The sequence below is a fragment of the Portunus trituberculatus genome, chromosome 14 (genome assembly GCF_017591435.1).
Source record: "Portunus trituberculatus isolate SZX2019 chromosome 14, ASM1759143v1, whole genome shotgun sequence".
NCBI classification, from domain to species: Eukaryota; Metazoa; Arthropoda; class Malacostraca; order Decapoda; family Portunidae; genus Portunus; species Portunus trituberculatus.
This window is the reverse complement of record NC_059268.1, coordinates 21,100,323-21,116,251: the sequence shown is the minus strand read 5'-3', so window position 1 is coordinate 21,116,251 and position 15,929 is coordinate 21,100,323. Positions and strand designations below refer to the sequence as shown.

The 15,929-nt window shown below is 40.7% G+C and overlaps 2 protein-coding genes across 5 annotated transcripts in view; both read right to left on the bottom strand.

Moving 5' to 3' along the window:
* The window catches only part of LOC123503390 (unconventional myosin IC-like), a 42,154-nt gene extending 39,967 nt beyond the window's left edge, over positions 1–2,187 (bottom strand). The window contains exon 1 of the mRNA XM_045253110.1: positions 2,085–2,187. The gene's annotated coding sequence lies outside the window, so the exon portion shown is untranslated. The remainder of the gene's footprint in view (positions 1–2,084) is intronic.
* Positions 2,188–6,787: 4,600 nt separating this feature from the next.
* LOC123503391 (estradiol 17-beta-dehydrogenase 8-like) lies at positions 6,788–14,870 on the bottom strand. Of its 4 annotated transcripts, none has more exons than XM_045253113.1 (7): positions 13,384–13,544; positions 12,739–12,855; positions 11,446–11,639; positions 11,001–11,182; positions 10,408–10,535; positions 9,594–9,696; positions 6,788–6,806 (listed from the first exon to the last, which is right to left on the bottom strand). In XM_045253113.1, exons 1-6 carry the CDS (start codon positions 13,412–13,414, stop codon positions 9,605–9,607), a joined length of 744 nt encoding a protein of 247 aa, XP_045109048.1. In that variant the 5' UTR covers positions 13,415–13,544; the 3' UTR covers positions 6,788–6,806; positions 9,594–9,604. The 4 variants fall into 4 exon arrangements, with proteins under 4 accessions (XP_045109048.1, XP_045109047.1, XP_045109049.1 ...); XM_045253112.1 differs by lacking the exon at positions 6,788–6,806 and adding an exon at positions 8,405–9,287; XM_045253114.1 differs by lacking the exons at positions 6,788–6,806; positions 13,384–13,544 and adding an exon at positions 14,829–14,870 and having other exon boundaries at positions 8,405–9,696.
* Positions 14,871–15,929: the final 1,059 nt, after the last annotated feature.

Below are 15,929 nucleotides of genomic sequence, written 5' to 3'. Positions count from 1 at the left end.
TGCGCTGGTATACGGTTGATATTGGTGCCGGCCAGAGCAAGCGGTCACTGGTAGCATTTATCTCCCACCCAGTCTTGCTGACATATCAGATCCCTGCATAGGATAACACGCCCAGCAGTGGAAGGCAATGACCGTCCTCCTTCCATTGTCCATTCTCTCCCCGTGCACTTTCCCGCCAAGGTTGCTTTCATACTTTCAGAGGTAAAGATCACCAACCCTTACTGAGAACTGCATGTCTGTACAACTGCAAATCCCGACGTCCGAACCCTGCTGTGTTTATTATCTTATTTTTTGGATCATTTTAGCAGCGGCAACAGCTCGGCAAGGCTTTAGTAGGCCTCATATTCTCAAACACTTCTGTGCGTTACTTAAATGTACACACATTTTTTAAGGTGTTTTTAAGGTTTTAGATGCAGAGTGACAAGGTTTCTACATCATTAACTGTAGAAAACTCTTGAAAACCCTGCTAGTCATCTCTGTAGCCTTGGAAAACAGTCGTGGTGAGAAAGGAGAGCGTTTCTGAATACGAGTCTAGCAGATTGTGAGGTGACCGACCGTCGTGATGCGAGTCTCTGCTAATCCTCGCGCCGCCGGGATGACGGTAATGACCCAGGAAGAGGAACAACCGACACAATGTAACACGTTTCCTGCCAGACACGCGACCACCATAAGCTAAGCCACCTCCGTGTTGCATCCCACCACCACCACAACCACCACCACAACCAGTCCCTGCCCACCACCACCACCACCACTCAAAGTTTCCCTCTCACCGGCACCTCTCACTTCCACACAAGCGACATACTTTACAGGTTCGTGACACGCAACCTTTCCCTCTTGCAGCCCAACAGCCCCCGCCACGCTGCCCTCCGCCCCTTCCTTCCTAACACCAAGGCGGAAACGTGTGCATGCTTCAAGCTGACGTGACCCCGCTGATGTGCGATGCCTACGTAGGATAAACGTAAGGGGTGTATTTTTTAATCCGTTCAGTAGCAGGACGCGTTCTCATTTTCATTCTACTTACTATTGGGTGATTTTACATAGCTTCAAATACTAATGTGGGGAACTGACATAGTGAAGACTCAGGACATTAATCACCTGACCTTCATAGACAGTTCATAATGTAAATAAAATCATCTAATCGTACTCAAAACTCATGGTAAAAAAAGCGTCCCAATACTGAAGGAATGAGTGAAGTTTTAAAGTTTAGTGTAAATTACTGAGGTTTTCTTAGGTTTAGTGTTACGTTAATAAAGCTTTCTGTCCTTTAACGTTAGCTATTGAGGATTTGTAAGCTATTGTAAGTATTGTAAGTTCACAAGACCGTTTCTTCCTTTCACAATATAGAAATCTTATCAATATGTGACTAAAACCAAACAAAACACCCAAACCGTATAACTTCAACCACCACAGCCGTTTTTTAATGTAATGGCGTGGCGGAAAGAAGTTTCAGAGCAGGCAATGCTCTCATTTACCACAACCACTGCTGCACGAAGCAAGAATTTCAAGAATGACATGATGTGGGCTAAGTTGCGACCGCTGTCTGTCATCAACCATTCCGCCAATTACGGCAACAGCAAGGCTCCTAATGTGTTTCGACCTCCTTCCATCTTCCCAGAGACAGAGAGAGAGAGAGAGAGAGAGAGAGAGAGAGAGAGAGAGAGAGAGAGAGGAGAATGTTGCTCTTTCACCGGATGGAGTGTTATACAGGATCTCACACCTGCTCACCATCCCTTGATAATCTCCTGTCCTGCCAACACTCAAGAGAACTTACTGTCATGATAACCCTTTCTGTGTTCTTAAGTTAGTCACTCACGGTTCATTTTTCTCCTGCACTGGGGCATTATTGTGATTGATATACATTTCCAACTTTCTATCACTTGACTTCATTTAAAAGGGAGGTTTCAAGACATTTATTTCTTTCTTTCTGGCTAACTCTCTCAGATCTGCAAGGAGACTGGCAACTAACTGAGCCTATTTCTTTTCGTTTTATGTTGCTCTAACCCAGCTTTCCCCCTCTTACATATAAAACATCCCATCACCTCCTATCTTTTAACAACACTGAGCAAAGTCCATCAGGCGCTTACTTGAGTTTAGCGAGTACTACGTGTGCCAAGGAGTGACAAGGGGTGATAGGGTTGACGCTCAACACACTGCAGCCACTGCCTACCAATGCTCGCCTCTGACTAATCGCATCGTCCGTGCATTTCCGATATTAAACACGGTTATCAGCGATCTAATCCTGATATCATCCCTTCTCCATCAAGCTTATCACTCCCGACGCTAATGTATCAAACGTGTCAAAGATACGCTAAGAAACCAACTGCTCAAAATGCAATAGTCTATACGTCAAGGTGTGTCGAGCTGTCACTCTATTTCCTTGCCTCCCACTTGCGTTGTGGCGTCATCAACACACATACGTTGCACCTTAGCTACTTTCAAAGGCTCTAGTTGAAGGTACACGGTTTTTAGTGTTTTTATGGCTCTTGTGACAGATTAACAAGATTTCCACATTAATGAAAGGAGAAATATTCTTACAAATTCCGTTAATTATCTCTTATAGCCTTAGAAAATAGTCGTAATGAGAGAGTAAAGTGTCTCTGAATGCTATTTCTACTCACACAAGTATACAACCTCAGCTCACCTTCCACCTGAATGCGACTCCTACTCACACGGATCACTACAACCACAGCTCACCTCTCTCAGATTTCCACTAGCCTGCCCTGTACCCACGGCCGCCTTATCGGGCTTTAATAAGTACTGGATGTCAACTCCACGAAGCAACCGGCTGGTGATGATAAGCAGAACACACACATGGAATTATTCTCACTTACTAATAGACTGTGTTGAAAAATCCTACGCACTGTGCTTCCACCGACACTTATCTCAACCTTAATCTATATAACAATGTGGTGAATACCGAGTGAAGGCGATAGTGAAGTTGGCATTGAGGGTAACTCACAGATAATGATGGTAACAGTTGAGTATACCATCCAGAAGTGTTTTAACCCTTTCAGTACCAGGACGCTTTTTTACCATGAGTTTTGAGTATGATTAGATGATTTTATTTACATTAGGAAGTGTCTATGGAAGTCAGAAGAGTCTTCACTATTTTAATCCCCATAGAAGTTTCTGAAGCTGTATAAAATCACCAAATAGTAAACCAGAATGAATATGGAAACGCGCCATGGTATTGAAGGAGTTAACGTTCTGTTATAGTCGTTTTCATATGAGATTCTAAGGCAAAGTTTGATGTGACAATTTAAATGACAGTGTACCAAGTCTGATATCCAATACGTGTTATAATGTAGTCCTTGTTTTCACGGAAGAATCTCGCGCTGAAAGCAACACGGTAACAAGCACATTTTTCTTTCACCTAAGCACCAAGTTGGTAACACTGGCAGTGAGCGCTCACTGTGACGGACGCTGACACACGGGCCACGTGATACCCACACCTAAATCCTTCAACCTTGCATACATGTTTGTCGCTTTTGCATGAAGAAAACACGCATTGGCACAGCTTAGATAGGCCGAGCGTCCTATCACCTTTATTTCCGCTATGAAGAACGGCAAGGCGGGTGACGCACAAAGGCAAGCTCTGTAAGGTTCGCGTCTGGCGGAGGTGGCGGTCGGTTTGGTGGGGCAGGGAAGATGCCGCCTCTCCCTCACCCAACCGCCAAGCTGCCGCCACTTCCATGCACAGTACACCGCGATGATCTCTGGGTGGTAAAACAAAGTTCATCTGCAGTCATTACTTTCGTCCATAGCAATACGTAGATAGTAGTACATGTGACCGTCATGGAGATTTAGTTAAATTGACAAGCAGCAACGAGAGAGAGAGAGAGAGAGAGAGAGAGAGAGAGAGAGAGAGAGAGAGAGAGAGAGAGAGAGAGAGAGAGAGAGGTGCGCGGGGGAAGGTAGGAAAAGAGATATTTGCATACTCCTAGTGTCATGGTGAAAACAAGCCTGTGGACGCCAAGCACATGGGCCGGAGTGGGTAATGAGGTGTGCCTGAGAAGGAAAAGGAGGATGTGACCTTGAGGAGTGGGTGGAGAAGCCTCTGGCGTTAACGGACAGGAGCTACTGCTGTTTATTAGTGCTGCTGCCCCACCCCCCGAGGGCACGGACTTTAATAGAAGCTGTCGAGGCTACAGACTGGCTTCTCAAACGTCTCAGCGTCTTATCTCAGTACTTTCAGCAGTCTCCACCAAAAACTATTGAGATTTTCAAGGGTGTTTTTCTTATATGTAATTCTAGTAGTAGTTTATAAAGCATTACATATCTTATGTGGTAAAAATAGCCATGGGTACTTGACTAATAGTTTATAGACTTTATAGAGTCCGTAGGAGAATCCAGTCTTTGAAAACACAGCCTTAATAAATACTGGCAAGAGTGTGACGCCTTGCCCTGAAGCACCGTCCAGCCTCGCCTCGCGCTTTTTTGCCCCTTCCTGCCTTTCATAGCCTTGCATTCTATGACCTCCCGTGCGTGACAATCTGAGCTTGCATCCGGCCTAAAAAGTACATTGTCGACCGCCGAGGCGAGTAAATAATCAGGTACGGACTATCTGTTATCAAGGCAATTAAGAGTCACTTGATGAAAACTGCGGATGCTATCAATGACGCTGTTGGTAATACTGTAATATTATCTTGTCCAACTCTCTCTCTCTCTCTCTCGGTAAGTACAGCACCAGCAGACTCCCCCAAGGTTCGGTCAGTGGAGAGGCGGGTGGGCACCGGGGCGCGGTTACCTTATTTGGCAGCGATGTAAGGGGCTTGTGCCGCATGCCACCCACTGTCCATCCCTCCTCCACTTCCTCCCTTGCGATGGTGTCTTCAGCTGGAAACATACGAGTGCAGTGCCACGAGAAGCATGTGCCGATAATGGGGCATGTGTGTGGCTGCGAGCGGGAGAAATCAGTCCAGTATATCTAGCGGCAAGGACTTAATGACTGACCAAGACTGTCTGGGGGAAAAGACAGCAGGCAGCCCGGCAGAAGCATCCGCCCCGCCACTCTCTCGCCAACACCATCATCACTACCGCGTGTACTGTCCCTCTGTTTTGAATCGAAGGGGGAATTTTCAATATAAGAAAACGACATATACACGTTTCACTCTCTATCTTCACTACAGCAAAGTGGGACTAACTGATAATGGCATGCAAACTCGGAGCAGCCAGTGTGTGTTCCAGTTAACAAAGCATGACTGGCAATCTCTTCCCCCAGACGCCTGTCACACCTAGCCTACGTACTACAAGGTCATCAATTTCAATAAAAAATAATTTTAATTAAACTACAAACACTGCATTGGCATTTCAAGTCAACGAAGTTTAACTATTCAAGACAGCGGCTGAGTATTTGTTCCTCGGCACAGAAAAAAATCCATTAGATATACATAATTGTAGGCATAATTATTACGGAGTTAAAAAAAAAAAACCCTGCCATATAACCTGTCCTCCCTGTCTCACACACACACACACACACACGAGTATATATATGTATATATATATATATATATATATATATATATATATATATATATATATATATATATATATATATATATATATATATATATAAAATGTAGGCAACTAGTGATGTGTGTGCGATGCTCACAGCTGTGGCCACACCTGTACAAGCGCTCCCCAACCCTCTCTGCACTAGACTACGATGAGTAACAAAGAATAACAAATAATGAAAGATCTATACTTAAATAAAGTCCTAGGAGTTGCGTGAATCCGTGAAAATGAACGATGGGATAGCTGTGAGTGTTACAGGTTAACGCTGCTGTTATACTGACATTACTGGCCTCTCCCGCTACCCCAAGGTCCACCCGTCTGGTTTAACCGTCCTGCCTAATAAATATCACGAACAAAAGGTGTGCAAACTTTTTTTTTTCCCCCGCTCACACGCACCCTTGGTCCTACAGCCTTACAAACCTTAGCTAATATAAACACAGTGAAAATTAATCCTATAGGAATATTACGTTCAACAGAAAGGAGTTTCATGGGTAGCAGAAGAAGCACACCGCGTGAAAGTGAAGGCGAAAGCGAGGGTGAGGGTGAGGGAGGCAGAGCGACGGATATAAACAGCTCCCTACACCTTTCGCGCCCCCCGGAGCTCCCTACGCCACAGGACCGCGGGTACGGATCGCAAACCTACTTCTACACACTATATTACCAGACCACAGCCGAGTACATGTGATTATCTTCGGCTTAACTCGCTATCCTGACCAGCAAACATAGCGAATATCTATACACATTTCCTAGTCAACTAAAAAAAAATTGGGGAAACTTCAAATATAAACATGTTAATAAGACAAACTTTTTAGTGAGGACTGGGCGGTTTAGAGAGTTCCCAAGATACGGTGAAGAACAAATTAAAGGGTTCAAGAGGAAAGAGTTATGTGAATCAGCTGACTGGCCTTCTCAAAAGCGGCGAGGCAGAATACTGATGACAGAACAACATGGATGGGGTCATAGTGGCCCCTGTACCTAACACCTATGCATGATGAACTGTACACCTACGGACATCCCGTTCGCCCTATTCCACGTGCTTCAGCACCTTATCTGCCTGTCAACGCTAAGTCAACATCGGCTGGTTCCGCGTCACCTTCCCGCTTTGGTGTCACCGCCCTTATATTATCAACCAGAATGTATTGATATGTGCGCTTCACTTTACCTTGCAAGATGGTAGATATGTAAGTTCTCCCAGTGAAGTCAGCCAGCCACTACGCACACACTGACACACACCACGAGGGTTCTTTTGAAACTGAGCGCGCCTTTTGGCAGGAGCGACGTCAAACTTCATTCTGTAGAGGAAAAACCATTGTACAGTATCCCACGTGTTAGATATACAATGCTAACTATATCTATATCAGTAGTAACTTATCTCTCAGTACCATAAGGACTGAAACTACTTGAAAGGGTTCCCAAGTTAATAGAGTGTATCGTGCGCCTGGCAAGGGAGAGAGAGAGAGAGAGAGAGAGAGAGAGGTGAATCCAGTTCCGGTGGGATGAAACTTCCTTTCTTTCTATGAGATCATTAACAGACAATCTTCAGTGTGAGATTAGATGTTATGGATCACCGACTTTCAAAACAGAACTTCATGTAACCTTGAAAGAATTAGCATCACTGTCTTCACTACAAAACATCACTATCGCCGTCATTGCTGTTATCATCAATGCAACTACTGCAATGTACTACTACTACTTTTAACTCCTTCAGTACTGGGACGCATTTTTACCTTGAGATTTAGGTGTGATTAGACGATTTCATTGACATTAGGAAGGGTCTATGGAGGTCGAAAGATTAATAGCCAGTCTTCACGATTTTAATCCCGTTTCTGAAGCTGTATGAAATCACCAAATAGTAAGCAGAATGAATATGAAAACGCGTCATGGTACTGAAGGGATTAACTTTATGAGCATTGTACATAAGAATATAAAATGAGGGAAGCTGCAAGAAGTCTTCAGGCTTACACTTGGGTCCCTGTATGAACCTTATCTGCAAATTTCCACCTATAATCCCCCCATCCATATATGTCTAATCTTATAAAGCTCCCTACTGACTTAGCACCAGCAACCTGATTATGAGTCCGTTCCATTCATCAACCTTCTCTTTCTTGAATCTATGTTTTTCAAGCTTGAATCCATTATTTCTGGTTCTATCCTTGCTACTGATCCTAAGAAGTTTGCTCATCTCCAATCCTAGACCACTTAAAGACAGAGAGTCAACGTTTCTTCTGCAATGAAGGTAGCATTCATATCTTTCCACAAGGAAACCACACCCCTCATATGTGTAAGAGTGAATAACTGGCAGATTCTTTGGGCAATGTGCTTATCTTATGATGCTACAATGCCTGGGCAGGGCTAAACGTTGAATTATGTTACTGCATGTACTGTACACCTTTTGGCTATCTAAAAAACATGGTGCACAGGTAGTCACAAGGCATAACTATACTTTTGAAGGTAATATATAATCCTCATCAGTTTTTTTTTGTCAAACCATTAGAACTAAAAATCTGGCATGACTATATATTATCTTTCTTTGAGTCTGAACAGATCTCTGAGCATGGCCCTGACAGCATTGCCAGTGTAGAGTCATGCATGAAGACCTTGCATGCATCACAAGAGGTGGCTCAAAAGAGGCAGCTTACAATTTGAACAAGAAAGCTTTACATGAAGGTGTCTTACTCTTTGTATGGATTTAAACACAACATACGACAGGATTATATCAATACATTATTCAAGACAATAAAATTAATAAAAAATTTATATCACAGAGAGGCACTTCCAAAGGAAACTTTCTCATTCAAAGCTTGAGTAACTTGACCCACAGACAAACACTGCTGTGACAAACTCCTGAACAAAACATGCATACCGAGGGAATTCAAAATAAAAAACAATAGAAAAATATAATGCATTATTACTTTATAAAAGATAATAAAACAGAATAGCCTACTTTCATGCCAATATGGTGGCAGAATTTAAGATCTACTGTAATGATTAACAATCCGTATAAAAATATTTCTGAATTACAGCAGCCACAAGTATTTTTTTTTTTAATCAAGTAGAAAATAAAGACTCCGACCATTCATGTTCTCAATCTCCTATGCACAAGCACACTGAAAGGCTATGTCCCTGCTGCTGAATGGCCACCATATCACACATTCTTGGCATACCTGCTATTAAAATTTACAAATTAGAGATAAATTGTGCAACAACAATTTTAATCCTTTTAAAAGATAGCTGTGTGTGTAATATATATATATATATATATATATATATATATATATATATATATATATATATATATATATATATATATATATATATATATATATATATATATATAAACTTTATGATTAAGTTGTTAATTTTCACATAATGATAAAGGAATGATTTATTCTTTCCTTAGGCTTTGTCTGCACAGAGAGCAAGAAAGTGAACAAGAGACTCTTCCAATAGAAGTAGTGCATGTTTCCACCTTAGACACCCTTTATTATAGCAATTTCACTTCACTTCTTGTGTACACTAGAGATGGCAGGCCATGACAACTCTCATTTGAAATCACTTCCAATGTGACCATTAAAATTCATCCAACCTCACTTGCACTCACTCTCGCCTGCTTTCCTGCTCTCAGTGTGGACAAAACATGTGAAGCATTGCCAACACATCCCTCACATTCCTGAGGTTTTGTAGTTACAATACAACAAGCCCTATGGAAGGGAGGATCCACTATATACAGTATATACTTCAACACTTGTATTTACACCAAAGCTTCCACAGGGCTGTAACAAAATTTCACAATGAATAAGCAATAAGCAAAATTTTGAACCCTTACTTTTTCCTTTCATTACTAGGACATACGAGAATAGTTTATGACTTGTTATTTACTTATTTATATGGCAAGATGAAAATTCCCTTAAGAAAGTTAAGTGAGAGAACACATCATGATTCGTTTCATTGTCGGAATATAAACAATACAGAGCAGAGATCCCTCATCTCCCTGTTCTGTTCCTTCCTTCTGTTAACTCTTTTACACATGACAGTTGTTATACAATTGAAACATATTGACAGACATTGTTGTGAGTTACCTTTGTGATCCTCACATGCCCAGACCACCTGTCACTTCCACACTAGCACCAGTCATGAAACTGCTCTTGTCGGATAGAAGGAAGGCCACCACCTCTGCAATTTCTGTGGGGAAAGTATATATGCATAATAATTCAGAGAAGAACCTTGTATCATTATGACTTTTATTGCAATTCAATTATGTGTGAGATAATATGGCCTGTAACCTTCAACACTTTCTCATAAGGAGTAATTTTTTTTATAGGCTACAAAGTCAAACCTTTATGGGTGTTTTTTCTTATCGACAGTACATAATTTATGTTAAACCATGACTAATCATGAATATGCCCTTAAAAACTTCAGTAACATCTATTAGAGGTGGTACAAGAAACTGCAACGACACCAAAACACTGAAGGATACAGCCCCGTGTCTTATAGGAAAAGGCAAAATGTAGGCATACTTCCAGCACGTAGAGGTGGAAAAGTTTGAGTAGGCAAGGCACAGTTACAGGGAATACTAGGAGAAACACTATCAAATCCATAAGCCTTCCAAAGGTTAAGGCCACCGAGGACATGAAAAGTAACATTTAAAGGAATAAAGACGTGAAATAATTAGAGGGTAAAAAAAATAGAGGAATAAACTCTGAATTATCTACAGTTCTGAGGAGGTGAGCTAATGTTCCACTGATTTAAAGCTCTAAATGTGATCTAAGACTATGAAAGATGCATAAATTAATAAAGGAAAAGCTGCAAAAGGCATTCAGACATTTAAAATCAACACCAAAACAGTAGTCTGAGCTGTGGACATTTCTGGTCTCTTCCTAGATGGGGACTTACCTTCAGGTTGTGCCATTCTCTTGAGAGGAGTCATCTTCAGTATGAGCTTCACTACTTTATCAGGCACACCACCCACCATTGCAGTCTGGGTGAAGCCAGGAAGCACACAGTTGACCCGCACTCCCATACTGTTGCAAATAAAAAGAATGTAAGCGTTTCATATGATCCTTTCATCAATTTTTGACTTTTCTTAATACATCAAATTCCTTGATATATATGAAACAAATACAATACAAAGCAGTGAAGAATATGGAAAAAAGAACATTTAAATTTTTATCAAACTCTCTGGACTTGGCTCTTAAATGAAAAGGAACATATTCATATCAGAGCTACATGTAGCCTACACATTGAGTACAAGGCCCCTTTACCACAATGGTATCAGTGACTGCCACTGGTTACTTCCCATGCTTTGCAATGGTACCTTTCATACAATGCCACTACAGTCCACAGTAGCGCAGGTAGGCAACCACCACTGATAATACACCATGGCATGTAGTTTCTTTTTGTTAGCAGTCACTCAACCCTTTCACACTTAAACAAATTACTCTAATCTTTACTACTGTTACAATTACGTTTTTTAAAGTCACACACACCTTGCTAACTCCATCGCTGTTGACTTAGTGAAGCCAATGACACCTGCCTTGCTTGCTGAGTAATTGCTCTGACCTATAGTGCCCAACTTTCCTGATATACTTGAAATGTTGACTATGGATCCTGATGACGCATCATGCTCTGCTAACGCCATTGTTGCTACTTGTGTGACCAGATAGGTTCCCTGCAACAACATGACATCTTAGTGATTTATACAATGATGATTCTGTTCATGAAGATAATGCCACTTGATGCTGCCACTCCTCCTTGTACAAAGGTAAAAAGAACACTGACTATGATCACAAATAATGGTGCTGAGCTTCTCAATATAAATGATGTTAACATGACAGTCTATTAATACATTAGAAATATGGTGCAGTTATCCATTTCAACAACTATACCACCACCACACCACACCAAAGAACAACATGAGAAACAAATTTGTACCTTGAGGTTTACATCTAAAACCTCCATGAATGATTTCTCATCCATTTGCAGCATAAAGTTGTCCCTTATAATACCTGCGGCATTGGTAATAAGACTTGGCGGAGCTTTGTACTTGTCAATGGCCGCACTAATAGCTGACTCCACTGAGGTCTTGTCAGTAACATCCATCTTGAGAGAGAGGTGGTCATCACGGTCTAAGGATGAACACAATAAGTTCAATGTAACAGAATAAAGGCCACATACATGTAAACTTTATCCTTAATATCACTTCTTTTCCTGTATTGTCTTGAGTCAGAGTATCTTACTTGTACTACTTTAAAATAAGCTGTAACCACAGCATACTCAATACATTTAAAGATAGCAATCAATAAGAAAATCAAGAAAAGGTGCTGTGCTGGCTGGTTACTGAACCAAGGACCTAAACACTGTGCCACCAGTTGAGTAATAACTGTACCCTCTAGCAAACTTGTGAGCCATCTATATTTGAGTCATTATAATGCAACTAAAAATCAAGAACTTAAAATGCAATACATTTGAGACCACAGATATATCATACCTATGAATTATAATTACCAAATTTATCAGTATAATGTTGTACAGGAGGAATATAAAGTACTAGAATAAGGAATGTAATGTCGTGTAATTATGTCTTTGTATATGGTGCATGCTGTCTCTCTTTGTAGCATGCAAGAACTTACGGATGCTTCCTTGAGGCACTCGCATGGGTGAGCAAGCAGAAGTTGGAGACTAAACATTATTGAGAGAGGATGTACATGTCATATGCTTTAGAACTAAGGCAAGAGTCAGTCCAAACACTGTCAGTGGCATGTACTATGCTTAGAAAATAAACGTGTCTCGTGTACTTAAGTGTGTCAATATCACAACCTGCACTAGTAACAGGATCTGGGATGTCAGGTCTTGCACTCACCACCACCAACAGCAAACCCACAGTAAGTACATACTACTGTTGTACAGAGAGCCTTCACCGTATGTGTCCTGACGGTGCACAGGCAGTAAGGACATTGACCTAGTTTTGCAGCAGTTGGTGTCAAGAGTTTTGTGTCATTTTCAAAAGAATACTGAAGAGGAAGCCATTCAAATATCATTCTTGCACTATAGTTAATACAGAATGCCAATTACGTAAAGTTTAATTTGTTGTAGCCTATAGAACCTTATAAATATTAATTATCATTTTAGCAAACACTTTTTACCTGTTGGGAGAATGCAACAGTGTTAGTCATTTGCCAATAGTTAGATATTTCATAGGCTTAAGCAAAACACAGTGAGCCTTGCCCTTCAGCATGTTGATAGTCTCCTGCGCTGCACCACCATCCATGTCTGTGGCGACCACTCGGGCACCGTCCCTTGCAAGCAGGCGACACACAGCCCTCCCAATACCACTCCCTCCACCTGGAACACAATTACTCTCAGGAACATTTCTACTATATTTTTAGCCCCTTCAGTACTAAGCCATGTTTTCATATTCATTCTGGTTAATATTTGGCGATTTTATACAGCTTCAGAAACTTGTGTGGGGGAATAAAATAGTAAAGACTGGCCACTAATCTTTTGACTCTCATTGAGCCTTCTTTATGCTAATAAAATCGTCTTATCATAACCAAAAATCATGGTTAAAAATGCATCTTAGTATTGAAGGGGTTAATACAAAACTCAAAATAATCTTATTAAGACTAAAATAATGAATTACATAACCACTGTTCCTAAAATTTCGGCTGACCTGGATTTCTAGTAAGTGAAATCTGTTGCAAGCTCTTTAAATCACTTCATTGAATAAGAACTAAGGCAAAATTAGCAACGTGATTCAAAACCATCAATAAATGAAGGCCTAACACAGTAATCACGTCGTGGCAGGTGATAACCCTAACTAGCTGAATGGTCGGTCCCCTACCATGCAATCTTTGAGGGACTATCTTGTACCTGTCACTAGGGCGATCTTGCCACTCAGCATCTCTTAAATATGTGGACGTGTCGTGTAGTAACGGGAAGAATATAGTCCCCTGCTGATCCACAAATCCTGAGCCGTGAGCCACAGTCGCTATCTCAGGAAGGTTTGCGTTTTTGTTACGGTGTCGACGAGTCCTGCCTTGGCACAGAGTCTTGTATATGTGTGTTTAGTATTGTCTTAGAATTAATGGATCTATCATATCCTGAAGTATTTACCTTAACCCATAAGACTCCCTGTATGGTCAAAAGCAGATCTGTATCAAGACTGGAGGCGATTGATATAGAGAATGAAAAAAATATCATAGTCTGCCTTTCAAATATCATGTTTTTCTTTCTTATCTCGCGGGAGATGCAAACCTCTGCTATATTTATAGAAAGGACATAATATTTATTGCTTCGTCAAATAACCATAGCTGGACACCATAACGAAAAGAAAAAAAGAAAATAACCAATAAATCGATATGTAAGCTTTGCACAAATATAGTATTTCACTGCTAATAGATGTAGTAATAGATATTTATCATAGTCTACCGTAGACATTGCCATCACAGACACACCGACAATGGTGGTGGTGGTGGTGGTGGGCTGTTCAGTAGTGGTAGGCTGGAACTGTAAACTCAAGTATTCAATGAGCCGGTTTCTTGGGCAGGTGGAACCGTCGGAACCTGATCGGGAACCGGTTCCGACGTATACTCCAAAATCCCCAGTAGGCCCTATACTCCAAAATTACTCGGAACCACCCAGATGCACACACAAACCACTCACAAAACTCAAAACTAACCCAAGACACACTCATAAAACCAAACAACACTTCAAAAGGCACCAAAGCACACACTACACTCTCTAGAAACACCACTACACGCCAAAATCCCCCCACACACACCCAAACCATTTAAAACACTCAAAACTATCATAAAACACACTCAAAACACCATGGAACACCTCAAAATGCACCAAGACAAACTTAAAACTCATTAGGAACACCCAATATAAATAAAAATCACCCCACACACCCAAATAACTTACAACACTCAACATCATCCTTTACCACACTCAAAAAACCATGCAACACCTCAAAATGCCCCCAAACAAACTTAAAATTCATTAGAAACACCCAATATATAACCAAATCATCCCCACACATCCAAAAGAATCCTAACACACAACCACACAGCTTAAAACACTCAAAATTAACCACCAAAAACACTCAAAAGATGCAAATACTGAAACACATCTCAATCCACATACTCAAGATACGTAAAATATACCTAAAAAGGCCTAAAACACTGAAAACACAGATAGTGCACCAAAAACATAACGGCCTGTAACACTACTGAACACATTTGAAACATTCCAAATATATCCCAAAACCAATAGTATGCATTATAAAGAACGTGAAGATTAAAAGGGACACTTACGTAAATATTACACCTTGGCTCCTTCTCCTATTCCGCCTCTATTTCTCATTTCTTCATCTTCCTCCATTGTTTCTCCTTCTTCATCCTTCTATTGCTTCCACCTACACTCCTGAGCCTAGAAACACATCAAAACACTACATGTTAGACAAAATATTGAGAAAATAGAGGGTGACTTAAGTATTGTGGCTTGGCTGCTGCTCCTCTTCTTCCTCCCTTTCTCCTTCCTTCTTCCTTATCCCCCTTTATTTCTCCTTTCTTCCTCCTTCTGCTACGGATATTTACACATCTGAACCTAGAAACATACGAAAACAAGTAGAAATCACTAGATATTAGGCAAAATATTGACGAACTGTGGTGATGGAAAAGAGGCGCTAGCCCGGGGCTATGATTAGTCACCACCTGGGCTGTGGTCATCACAGAGAACGGGAACGGGGGTGACTTGGCTAATTTACGTAAATAATTTCATTTAAAAAATGACTTTTAGAAAAAACGAACCCACGGCCGAATGCATAACATTTTATGACGTGATAAATATTCAAACTAATTTTCAAAATATCAGAATATCTCCAGTTCAGCTAGTTTAAAAAAAATGTCTAAATTAATTACGTTAAAAGTATAAAACATTTTTAACAATAACTTTCCTAAAACGTCCTGAAAAGTCAAGCCATTTTCACTTGGCGGGTATATTACCACATTTCTCGGAGTCTGAGGTATCTTTTAAGGTATTCTACAGCGAGTTAAACCGAGAAGCAGAAACGTGAGCAAATAAAATAAAAAGAAATAAGACATTTGTTCAACGGCACCAAACACCATTCCAAAGTCCACATATTGAACTCAATAGATTGATTTCACATTTAAAAGAGCATAGACGATCCGTTGATACCTTATAGGCCCACTTATAGCTTCAAATGAAAAAGTTCAAAATGAGAAATTAAAACTTTTGACCGTTAGAAAGACTAACATACGCCATAGAACACCACTAAACGCTACATATTTACACAAAACAGGCGCGGAAAACACTTCAAACACAACGAAACATTTATGAAAACCGTAAAAACATACCATGGAAGCTTAATATTACCATTAGGAAATAATTGAAAA

Bases quoted from the DNA above. Each gene is read 5' to 3' on its own strand.
- LOC123503391 (XM_045253113.1), bottom strand. From the start codon at position 13,414: ATGCTGAGTGGCAAGATCGCCCTAGTGACAG. The intron at 10,536-11,000 runs GTGTGTGTGACT...TATTTGCAACAG, and splicing joins ACAGCGATGGAGTTAGCAAG to TATGGGAGTGCGGGTCAACT. The intron at 9,697-10,407 runs GTAAGTCCCCAT...CTTTCCCCACAG, and splicing joins GAGAATGGCACAACCTGAAG to AAATTGCAGAGGTGGTGGCC.